General features: G+C 33.7%; 2 protein-coding genes across 2 annotated transcripts; both read left to right on the forward strand.

Moving 5' to 3' along the window:
- The first annotated feature begins 2931 nt into the window (after positions 1-2931).
- LOC137951280 (cytochrome P450 86A7-like) lies at positions 2932-3396 on the forward strand. The gene has a single exon (XM_068797867.1). The coding sequence runs from the start codon at positions 2932-2934 to the stop codon at positions 3394-3396; it is 465 nt and encodes a 154-aa protein (XP_068653968.1).
- A 2384-nt stretch (positions 3397-5780) lies between these two features.
- Positions 5781-7710, forward strand: LOC137951281 (transcription factor JUNGBRUNNEN 1-like). The gene is made up of 3 exons (XM_068797868.1): positions 5781-5994; positions 6544-6842; positions 7309-7710. The coding sequence occupies exons 1-3, from the start codon at positions 5781-5783 to the stop codon at positions 7708-7710; spliced, it is 915 nt and encodes a 304-aa protein (XP_068653969.1).
- Positions 7711-12200: the final 4490 nt, after the last annotated feature.

Below are 12200 nucleotides of genomic sequence, written 5' to 3' on the forward strand. Positions count from 1 at the left end.
AGGAGGACAATTGCCACTCCCATGTCCACATGAGAGGGACAAGGGCTCCACCACGACCCCCTCCAATATCTTGAGCATGGAAGAATTTTCTCCTCTAATATTTTCTTATTTCTTACAAAGTTATTAGAAATATGATCATATAACTTTATTTGGATTCAATCGGTAGTTAAACCCATTGAACTCAGTTTGATCAAACTCGGTTACTTCATTAGCTTCGTGATTTGATCGACTTTTACGATATTCAAAGGACAAGATAACTTTTATTGAAATTCCTCTTATCGAAAATTAATTAAAGTGGATTGGAAAATGGGTTTCGTGTTATTCTAATAAAAAATTACAAAAAAAAAAAATTTAAAGGCTCAAATGCAAGAAAACCTTCACTGCAAGAAAATCGATTTTTGAAAACAAATATTTATGCATAGAAATGCTTATCCCACCAAATTTTATGATCTGTTGGAAAAAATATTATCTTTCACAATGAATTATAGATTTGCTCCCACAATTCAATTTATGCCACTGAATTTTTAAATTCGTTGAGAAAAGGAATTCTCAAAAAATTCTGCACTCACAAGAAACACTTTTCTAGTGACTTTAAAAATTTGTTGGGAAAGGGTTCCAAAGAAAATCGAACTATACACTTTCCGGTGGGAAAGGTGCTACTAATTTAAATTAAATTTAGAATACAGTTTCTTTGTTTCCAAGCATAAACTCTTATTAATATATTAAATGAAAATTTGACATCTTAAATTGGTTTATTTATATTTATATAATAATATTTAAAAAAATTCTAAATGTTAACTAAAAATAAAAATAAATTCATAAATAAGATACACATAAATTGATTTTATATAAAAAATTACTAATTAAATTATCAAAATTAAACTCTAAAATATTTAATTAAATAAATAATTAGAAACTATTGAATTAGTTATATAATTATTTATCACATTAAGTTGTTTAACTAATAAATAATTATCTAATTATATATTTATATTTTAATTTATTGCTTAATTGTTCTATTAATTGGTTTATTAGTAGTTTAATTAGTTATTTTTCATTTATGAAAAGACACAATAGGATTCAACAAGAAATCAAGTTTGATAATTTAACTTGAACTGAACCCAATTATTAATTGTATCACTTCCTTGAAATCAACGTCGAGTTAATTGGTCAAATTGAATAGATGAGTATTCTTTGCCTTATTTAAAGACAAACTTTGCATTCTTAAGCAGAAGATTTTTGAGTAACAATCAATATCAAGCAAACACTCAAATAATTGAACTTCAAATTTTAATTCTTGAGGATGCAGATGACTCCTTCATAACATGACTCATTTATAGCTATCGGTTGCTTACTTTTAAAGTTGCGTTTTGCAATTTATTTAGAACACAATGACATAATGAACCGACTTCAAAAACTAACTTCAAGAATCTCTTCTTCCTCTTCAAGAAATGAGCTTTAGGTTTAATCTTCAACAATATTTCTTAAGCTATGTTCATCTTTTTTATTAAGATAAGATACATTGTTTACAAGTGCATAAGCGTGATTAACTTGCATACAACAATACCGAGAGATGACAAAACAAAATTGTAGAACCTCTTAAGCACAAGAGGTTGTGATTGGTCTTTTTGAGTTCAAAGAACCAATTTCAACTTTCTAATTCTAACAAAACATAGGAGAGAGAGAGAGAGAGAGAGAGAGAGAGGAATCAAGTCAAATTAATCTTTGTTAGACCCATTTTTATTATTTATAATATGTAATTCATCAAATTTATAATAATGCTATTATCTCTATTTATAATTAAAATTAATAAAAAAATAAACTCATATCAATAATAATAAAAGTATAAGATAAGAAATAACTAAAAATAAAAAATCAAATTTTAATTTAATTAATTAATATTTAAAAATTAAGCTAAAATATAGATGTACCTAGGTTTAAATTTTATAAAATTGCTTGCCTGCTGATAGAGCTTCACTTCAACGTCACACATTATTATTGATCAACGTGAAGGTTCTGAAGGCCCTCGTTCTAAGTTCTAACTTCCAAGTCAAATTTGCTTCGTCCAAAGACGCAGCGTCACCCTGACGACTTCTTCTTCCTCCTTTGTTCGTATCTTCAGTTACGGGCCATTAATTATTCTCCACAGCCCTCTTTTTTCTTCCAACGGTTGACCGGAGAAAGTCCAGTCGTCTCTTCAAAGTCGTCTCCGGCCGCTCTCACCACCACCATCCGTTCTTTGAAAAATGATAGCAGATGGTTTGAATTTTGAACGCTTCCTGTGACAAAAACACAATAATCTTCCCTTTTTGTTTTGAATTTTTCTCCCAGATATTAATGAAACTTTTTCTTTTATTTCTTTCGCTTTCTGTTTTTAAATCAAATGTGGTTCAGAGCTAGGACTCGGCTCCGGTCAACCAGGGATTATATCAGAAGGTCGATACCCTGTTTTTTGAAAGACAAGACTCTGTGAGCCACTTCTCATGATGAGTCAACTCGAATTCTGGAGAGGGCAGGTTGTCAAGTTAAGGAGTCAGACTTACCCCTACTGTGATTCTCCCTAACTCACTCTGAGTCCAGCTTTTAAACTCAAGACCTCGCGAGTCTGTATCACCATTCCATGATATAGAGTCCTAAAATGACTAGCTGTTTCAAACCTTGCGATCTGGTCAGGCGATGGAGACAACCCCGACAGACTTTGCATTTAAGAAACAACGACACCATGAACTTATTTTGAAAAATACTCAATTTTGACCGATCAAAGTGATATTTAAGCTTTGACTAGTTATGTTTTACCACGTCAGTAATACAGTGTTAGTAGATGAACACATCGTCTGCCAATGTAATCTACCACGTCATTATATGATAAGCCCTATTTTTGCCCTGTCATCACTGGAAGGAGATTGTCTGCACTTGCGACCCCCAGAATACATGATGAAGACGAATTTCGCTAACTTCGACAAAGGCCCCAACTTCGTTGAGATATTCGACTTCCTGGGTGCCGGGATATTTAACGCCGATGGGGAGTGTTGGTTTATGCAAAGGAAGATGGCGATCTCGCGATTCATCTCCAAGAGGTTTCAGAGCTTCTATGTGGAGAAGAACCATGAGGTGGTGAGGGAAGGCCTCTTGCCTGTGCTGCAAAATGCTGTCTCTAGGGGTTTGACGCTGGATTTTCAGGAAGTGTTCAAGAGACTTTCTTTTGATTCTACTTGTGCCTCTGTATTAGGAACGAATCCTGGCTTTCTGTCTGTGACTTTCATGGAGAATGGATTTTCGACGGCACTAGATACAGCGACTCGACTTACTTTCTTGCGACACTCCCTACCGAGCTTCTTGTGGAAGACGATGCGGTTACTGGGATTTGGATGGGAGAAGAAATACAGCCAAGCATAGCAGGATTTAGATGATCACTTGGCAAGGTTTATCTCTGTCAAGAAACAAGATCTAGCTGTTGTTTATTAGATTTTTTAATAATTTATTATTTTTTTTATAGAAGGTAATAAAAAGTGTATTCATAAATTTGATTTTTTAAAATAAAAAAAATTATTCAAATTTTTATCATTTAATGATGTGGTAGCTTACATGGCAGATGGCGTGTTGGAATAGTGACATAGCAGTTGATGTGTTCATCTACTCACACTATACTGATGACGTGGTAACACATGTACAGTGGACCGGTCAAAGTTGGGTATTTTTCAAAATAAATTCATGGCATCGTTGTTTCTCAAAATATGTTTTTGAAATTGGGTATTTAACTGAAATTGTCATCCACAGAATTTGGGTCTTCTTCTAGTTTGTCTTTGATCGTTACGAAATCTCATACCCAAATATTATCACAGTTGGAAGTCAACAACGGGGGGATAGTGACAATGATCTAGATCAAAAAAACCTAAACAAGATGGGTAACGCCTCCAGAGATTAAACTATTTGAGGAATCGGAATCATTCTAGATGATCACGACAACTGAGATAAATTAACAAATCAATCCACATGTTTTTTTTCTCGTCCTTTCTCTCCTTCATTTTTCTACTTTACTTCATTTTAAGCTTATATGATGGTATGTCCATTAAAAATGTGACATTGATTAATGATTAAAATAATTAAAATTTTAAAATAAGAATAAAGAAGTATCTTATTTATTATTAATAATTATTATTATATTATAATTTATAATTTATAATAAACTAAAGTACTTATAATACATCATTATTATTATAAATATATTAATATATATAGGTTTATGACTAATATACTTACTTTTATTAATTATAATATAATAGAGTGAATAATTAAATTAAATTAAATAATAATAAATACATTGATATAATTCATAAATATCTATTTAATTTGAATGAGGTAGAACAACATGTACTTGAATACCTAATAATTGTACTATGGAGGTAATTATGGGTACAGGCCGATACTTATACAATGTATATAGTGCCTTGGAAATCTTGTAGTGATCCTTCTTAAGTGTATAGAGAAGACTTGTTTTTTGTTCGATCCACAAGTTAATGATAATGCATATCATTTTTTCTTTCTCCTTGAAGTAGGTCGACATAAAAGTACCTATTTTATGAATCAGACACCCAATAACCTTATAATAGTGAGCAATCGTGTGACTCTGCTTTTGATCTACAATCTAACTCTTTATTTATTAAGTTATTAAATTTTTAAGTTTACATATTGATTATTGGAGTGACTTATTTTTATTTTTGTTCATCAATTTCAACTATATCACTCATTTGACCATTATTGTTCTACATTGAGTTCAGTTTTTTTCCCCTAGATCTTGTAGATTGATATGGTAACTAAATAAACTATTCAAGTTCATATTCTATTATTAAAACTATTATTAATATTTTATTATATTTATTTGAATTAAGACCATGTCCTATATTAGAACATATTATTTTATGCTCCCAAAAATATTTATAATAAGTATTTCTTAGTGTGATAATAAATTTATGATACTTAACTTATCACTTGTTCCTAATTTTCCTTTTTAAATAAATCATATGACTTGTCCCTTAATCCAAACATACCTTAAGTTGTTAATATTACAAAATGGGATTTTTTTCTATTTTATATATATATATATATATATACAAGGGTGATCCAATAGGAAAAACTATTTGGTGAGAAACATGCGAAACAGCTGAGATATTCGTTTGATCGAACAGCTGAGATAGCGTTTCGCATGTTTCGCACAAAATAGATTTTCGTATTAGATCACCCTTGTATATATATATATATATATATATATATATACAAATTTCTGAGAGCATCTTTTATCAAAGGACGTTTAGCTAATTAAATAAGTTTGAAACTTCAATTTTTGGCTAATTAAAATTTTTTATTCTGGTATTTTCCTAAATATCCCTTATAAAAAGGGATGTTGTGGAAACTTTGAATGAGGGAGGAAATGTCAACAACAATGATGGATTTTTGCTTTCACAACAATTATTTTTTTATAAACGAAATCTACGGAAAGTCCAACTTGGAGTTCAGTCAAATCCATGCTGCAAGAACTTCTTCCTCATCTTCGGCAATAGTATTATTCATTTATAAAATATTTTCCTGTGTCACAGGTGGCTTTTAACAGTGGAAACATCTCTTTTCATCGATTTAGCCGAGTCTTCTCTGAATCATTAAAGACCCATTAGTTTCAAAGACAAAAAAATCGGCCTTCGCGGCTTGACCAGACGAACCGTCTTCACACTTATAAGAAGCCCGTGACGGAAGGTCCTTAGTTGCTTCAGAAACTGGCGACGGAGATGGAGATGGAGATGGAGATGGAGATGGAGGTGGCGAACAAGTGCAGCTCGGACACCAGAGAGGAAGAAGTGACACTTCCGGGATTCAGATTTCATCCGACAGATGAGGAGCTTGTTGGGTTTTATCTCCGTCGTAAAGTGGAGAAGAAACCTCTCAGTATTGAGCTCATCAAACAGATTGATATCTACAAATATAACCCATGGGATCTTCCAAGTGAGTAATTTGTTTCTGCTCTTTTATCATCGTCTTCTTTACTTCCGGTACTTAATTTTGGCCAAGTTTTAAAGCTTCTGCATGGCTTTGAAGAGTTCCTCTTTGCACCACAGAGTTCGATTTCTTTTTCCTCATAAAATTTATGATCAGAATCTCTTTATAATCCTTGAAAACGAAAATCAGAAAAAAAAAAAAAAAGTACCATTATTCATCTTCTCAACAAGTATAGGTTATTCGATGAAAGTTCCAGAAGTCAAAACCTACCATGGATTTAAGTTAGTTGAGCTTTACCAAAACCAGAGTAGCAGCAGGTTGTCTTTCACGTCACCGTTCAAACATCTCTATGACTTGTACGGGAATTGGTTTTAGCACAGCCCTTAAAAAGTAAAACCAGTAAAGAAGAGCATGAACCTGGTTTTCTGGAATGTCAAATCCATCTGGTTTTGATTTTGTTATGGGGGAACTAACATTCAAATCATAGTTGTTATCATCAGCACCATTAAGAGCTACAGAAATCTAACTCATGTTTGCTTTTTTTGTCTGTTAAAGGGGTCAGCAATGTAGGAGACAAAGAATGTTATTTCTTTTGCTTGAGGGGGAGGAAGTACAGGAACAGCATAAGACCAAACAGGGTGACTGGGTCTGGTTTCTGGAAAGCTACAGGCATCGACAGACCAATCTACTCTTCTCAAGCCAACAACTGCGTTGGCCTGAAGAAGTCCCTGGTGTACTACAGAGGAAGTGCTGGAAAAGGTTCAAAGACTGACTGGATGATGCATGAATTTCGTCTTCCTCCTGCTGATGCGGAGAAGAACATCAATACCAGTGTCAAGAACACCCAAGAAGCTGTAAGATTTAAAATTTCTCCTTCAAGTTTTATCTCCCTTAGCAACAGAAGATAGGAATTGATTTGTTGTTGTTGAGATGAAAGTGTCCGTAAGGGATAGAATGAGCAAGAGAAATTCCCTTTGTTCGTACCGATTACCCCTAACCTGTTCTCTTATCTGCGTTATTCGGAAGGGCAAAAGGGTGTTTCATTAACCAGTGAATAAAACTTTCAAAATATAACGCATAAAATCATAACAAAATTATAAAACCTTTGAGATATTAATTATACATATGATTAAATTACTTTTATTCAAACATCTATATATTAGAAGTTAGGTTTCTCTTACTGGGTAATAGGGTAATCGATTTTTTGTTTTTTTTTTTTAAACAAAAAAGCCAGGTAGAATGATAGAACAAATAATCGAGTAAAGTTGCTGTGCTAGTTGTTATCTTCTTCACTCGATCTTTTCTTGTTGGTGATGGCAGGAAGTATGGACTCTGTGCAGAATCTTCAAGAGGACAGCCACACCCAGAAAATTTGCACCAGATAATTGGCGTGCCTCACAATTGATCAAACAAAACCCAACTGACTCAAGCTCCAAAACCTGCAGTATGGAGTCTGATGCAAGAAAGGAAATAAGCTATTATCGAGCCTTCCATACTAACCAGACTCAGATGAAACCAGTGATCATCACCCACAGTGAAGAGCAAAGCCAGTTATTATCAGGCCAGGTGAGCACAGTAGCACAATCTATTGTGACTACTCCATGTACGAGCATCCCAGATACAGCTGAGAGTTCATTTTACTCAAACGGAAGCTGGGATGAGCTCGGCGCCGTTGTCGAATTCGCCTTAGATCGTACACTTGTATATGGTTGTAGATACTAGTAGAATTTTTTTAGCTCCTTTTAGATTTTAACATGGATTATAGATCGTGTTTCAGAGTATGAAATAAATGGTATGATGGACTTGGTTATATTATGCTCTATGTTGTGTTTGTCACTAAAGAAATATATAGAGAAATATTTCATAATTTCTCTATGTTAGTGCCTAATCAAAATGAAATAAAACATGGAAGAGTTGATGCTAGTGTTAAAACTGGTTCTCTCTCCACTTTTTCACACAATGGCATATACTATATATATAAGATATGAAATAAGAGAGATCAAGAGATATGCTAGAATTGTCTCACATCAATTAATTAGGAAGAGGTCTCTAACTTTGGCTAATCGTTTTAAGATAAAGTTTGACCTAATTTAACATGGTATCACAATAAATATTATAAAAATAACCTGCGTAACTAGAAAGAGGGTTTACACGTGAGAGAGTGTATTAGAATAGTCCCGCATATATCAAACATTAGAATAATTGTGTCTTTAGTCTAAGGGAATGAAGTCTCCTGACTTCAGTTAGTTTTTTTTTAGTTTTTTTATGAATATTTTCATAGGAAAAGTGCAAATGATTAAAATAATAACTTTATAAAACCAATTCACATGTACAGAGAAAGAAGAATAAAGAATCAATAAATCAACTCAAAGACATAAACTGATCTATCTATTGAGTGTGAAACAAATGGAGGTTTCTAGAAGAGAAGACTTATCCCAGTCCAAAGAAAAAGATAATGGTTAGAGAGGAGAAATGACAATATCAGTTCAAGAAAATGGTAGTAGTAGTAGTAGTAGATGAATACGAAGAAAAACAGAAAAGAAAAGAAAAGAAAAACTTATGAATTATGAAGTCCACTTAATCTTTGAATTCGGGCATGAATGACAAAAGATCCCCACCATGTATAAAATCCATTCACACCCTATCACATGCTTGGCTAAGTCTAGGGCACGGTCCAGCGAGTCTGATCTTCCACAAGTGCATCTCATTCCAAGGTGACCCAGTTAATGCATGGACCAGCATGCTCAGCTGAGGACATTTTCACGTCCACCCACTGCCCTCTTTGTTTATTAGATCCGACGCCCACATGAATAGACTCAAACTGCTTTCTCCTTTTTGTCAAGACCCAAGTCTACCTTCTCTTTTCTGTGTGTGTAAAGTCTAACAAGGAGTTCGGATCACGAAAAAATAAGATTTTTGAGTGAGATAGAGAGAGACTTTTGATGCCTGAGTGTTGGTTCGGGGAAGAGAAGGACCAAGGGTGGGCAAGGGGGCATGTCAATGTACGTAATATCTAGCATCTAATAGAATAATCTTACAATCTTGAATTTATTACTTGTAACAAGGCTTTCAGATTATTTGATTACTTATTTTTAGAGTTAACCATGACTGAAATTTGATATATGTTTAATATAAGTTTTATATAAAAAATAGATATCTTATTTCATTCAGGAAATTGAAAGATGGCGAAGGAGGGATAAGTGTCAAGAGTTTAGACATGCCATGTTCTATACTTATAAATGCAACAATTAAATGGATAAATAAATAAGTTTGGAGAAATAAATGCATAGCATTAAGGAAGATGCATGAGGGTATTAATAAATTAAAATAATGAAACTAACTCGTCAAGTTTAAACCGTAATGTATTACTTATAGGTACACTTAAAATATGACAAAATTATTTACATACTATTTGTAATATTAAGAAAATGATGTTACGATTATGGCTATGAATTTGTTGAATTAAGGATCCCCTGACATAGTCTTTGACCAAGGTAGTGAGACAGGAGAGGAAGAAGAAGAGGAAAATAAAGGAAGAGGAAGAAAGAAGAAGAGATGTAAAGGGAAGAGACAACTAGAGAGATGGAGAGAGAGAGCTTGGGAGAAGAGAGAAAGCTAAGGATAAATTTGAGAGAAAGGAGAGAGACTTAATGATCTATCTCATGCCTTGAGCATCTATTTATACTTGTGTAACGAGGTTCATAATGATTACAATGTCCTTAGGGCTACAATCTTTGAAAATAAAAGACATAAGTAGACATACATTTTTTTTAATTACACATTTGTGTCATCCTTACGAGAAGATCTATTAATTACCTCGTTTGCCATCTCTTTGACATGGGAGAGGTATTTACATTGATGTCATTTCGAGATGTCTTCCAACACTTCCCCTCAAGCTGGGGGAGAGAAAACATCGTAGATACCTTGCTTGCCACATAGAGTAGTTAAAATCTTGAATATGACTGGTTTCGTAAGAATGTCTGCCACCTGCCCTTGTAATGAAACATGTTTGAGAGATAAGATATCAGCCTGAAATTTCTCCTGTATAAAGTCACATTTTACTTCAATGTGTTTTGTCCTCTCGTAGAAGACCGGAATTGAAGTGATATAATAACCACCTGGTTGTCACAATATAATTCCATAGAAGCTCCTTTATATAAATCCAATTCAGTAAGAAGGGATTTGATCCATAGAAACTCACTAATTGTGTGGGTCATAGCTTTGTACTCTACTTCAACACTAGATCTGGCAACAATATTTTGTTTTTTGCTTCTCTATGTAACCAACTTACCTCCAACTAAGGTATAGTACCCAAAAATGGACTTCCCGACATCAGGTGATCCATCCCAATCTGCATTCGAAAAACTTCAACGTTGAAGTGGTCATGATTCTTATAGATAAGCCGTTTCCTTCTATGTTTTAGGCACCAACTATCATCCAAAAGACAACCTCTAATTTCCTTTTTTTCTTGATTAGGTAAGTCAATTCACCCTTTATCTCAAAGTGAAACACTTTCCAATAAGAGGAAAAACACCAGCATGCATCCTCTATTAATCAAAACAAATTTGGTACTTCCAAAGAAAACTTCACAAGTTCAATTTTGAATATCAACTTATCATCATCAAACAATGAAACATCAAGAGATCTTAATCAAGTATGCATGGCTTCTTTATACTCATGAAAACAATGATAAACAAGCCTAGCTTCAATCAAATATCATTCAACATTCCATAATCATGAAACAAAAAAATGATATCAACCTTCGAGGGTCTCGGCATCCCTCTTTTTTAGCAAACTGAGTTCTTCATGGATGAACAACATATAACAAAATCAAAAACTAAAAAACACACCAGATCAATGAGCTTTAGTTATGTTAATCATAAGAGCTCCTTCACAAGTATTTTCCCAGCAACCAAATCAACTTTTCATGCACAAAAATAACAGCATAACCGAGCTTGATCAATTGAACTAGATTTTAAAAATCGAGTATAAAAAAGTCATGAAACAGTTACCATTGAAGCAACAGATGTAACTTTTAAGCTTTCTATCTAGATTAAACGAGAATCACCATCCCTTGCTCAGCTTTCAGAGATGAAAGCCTCGGTGCCAATGATATTAGAGGGAAAAAACAAGGATAAAGAACTTTTCTTTGGTGAAGCCTAATCCTTGCTTCTTCAAAAGAACTTTACATAAAGCTTGATAATTTTAATCACTATCTTAATATTGGTATCTTAAATCCACTTATCTGATACCATGTTGGATTTAGGATCTCATGACAAGGCCCTTGGCCAAGGTGGTGATAGAGGAGAGGAAGAAAAAGAGAAAAAGAAAGGAAGAGAAAGAAAGAAGATGAGAGGTAAAGGGAAGAGACGACTAGAGATATAGAAAGAGAGAGCTTGGGAGAAGAGAAAAAGCTAGAGAGGAATTTGAGAGAAAGGGGAGAGACTTAATGATCTACCCCATTCATTGAGACTCTATTTATAGTTGTGCAAAGAGGTTCATAATGACTATAATGCTCTTAGGGCTACAAGCTTTAAAAAAAAAAGACATAAGTACACATACATCATCTTCCTTAACTACACCCTTGTACCATCCTTATGAGAAGACATTTTAATTACCTCTTTTGCCTTCTCTTTGATGTGGGAGAGGTATTTACATTAATGCCATTTTGATATGGCTTCCAAAAGAGTTACTTAATGTTATGATTCCAGATCTAACAAGATCTAACACAACGATTCGTAGAGAGGAAGAAGAGAAAGACGAAATCAAGCCGAAGGGAAGCTTGAAAACCCTAGGTTCTTTGAGGAGAACGCACACCCCTGAGCTCGTTGAGGAGAACTCAAAACCCTTGTTTACGCTAAATCAATGTTTGTCCTTCTCATTACTCTTACCCCTTAAATAGGGTTCACCCTTACAAAGTTTAAGATAAAATATTATAAAAATACCCTTGTGGCCTATTAATCCTTTAACTGAAATAAAATAAAGTAAATTAATGTAAATAAAATAATAATGTTATTGCATGCATAACATTACATCCCCTTGGAAGAAAGAGTTTGTCCTCAAGTTCGAAGATAGGGTCTGCTAGCCGACGTTTCCACCTGCTCCCAAGTAGTATCCACGGTATCTGGGACAGCCCTCTGGATGACAAAACTAGAGCATTCTACCAGAGAAGTAATTATTTTTTTTGCCGACACTGCAAGCATCACTTGTTG

The sequence above is a fragment of the Aristolochia californica genome, unplaced genomic scaffold (genome assembly GCF_029961685.1).
Source record: "Aristolochia californica isolate CCGP_79_NKW_82.1479 unplaced genomic scaffold, dmAriCali1.0.hap1 SCAF_15, whole genome shotgun sequence".
In the NCBI taxonomy this organism is placed as follows: domain Eukaryota; kingdom Viridiplantae; phylum Streptophyta; class Magnoliopsida; order Piperales; family Aristolochiaceae; genus Aristolochia; species Aristolochia californica.

Coding starts and splice junctions, on each gene's coding strand:
- LOC137951280 (XM_068797867.1), top strand. CDS start 2,932: ATGATGAAGACGAATTTCGCTAACTTCGACAAAGGCCCCAACTTCGTT.
- LOC137951281 (XM_068797868.1), top strand. CDS start 5,781: ATGGAGATGGAGATGGAGATGGAGATGGAGGTGGCGAACAAGTGCAGC. Junction 5,995..6,543: donor TAACCCATGGGATCTTCCAA/GTGAGTAATTTG, acceptor TGTCTGTTAAAG/GGGTCAGCAATGTAGGAGAC. Junction 6,843..7,308: donor TCAAGAACACCCAAGAAGCT/GTAAGATTTAAA, acceptor TGGTGATGGCAG/GAAGTATGGACTCTGTGCAG.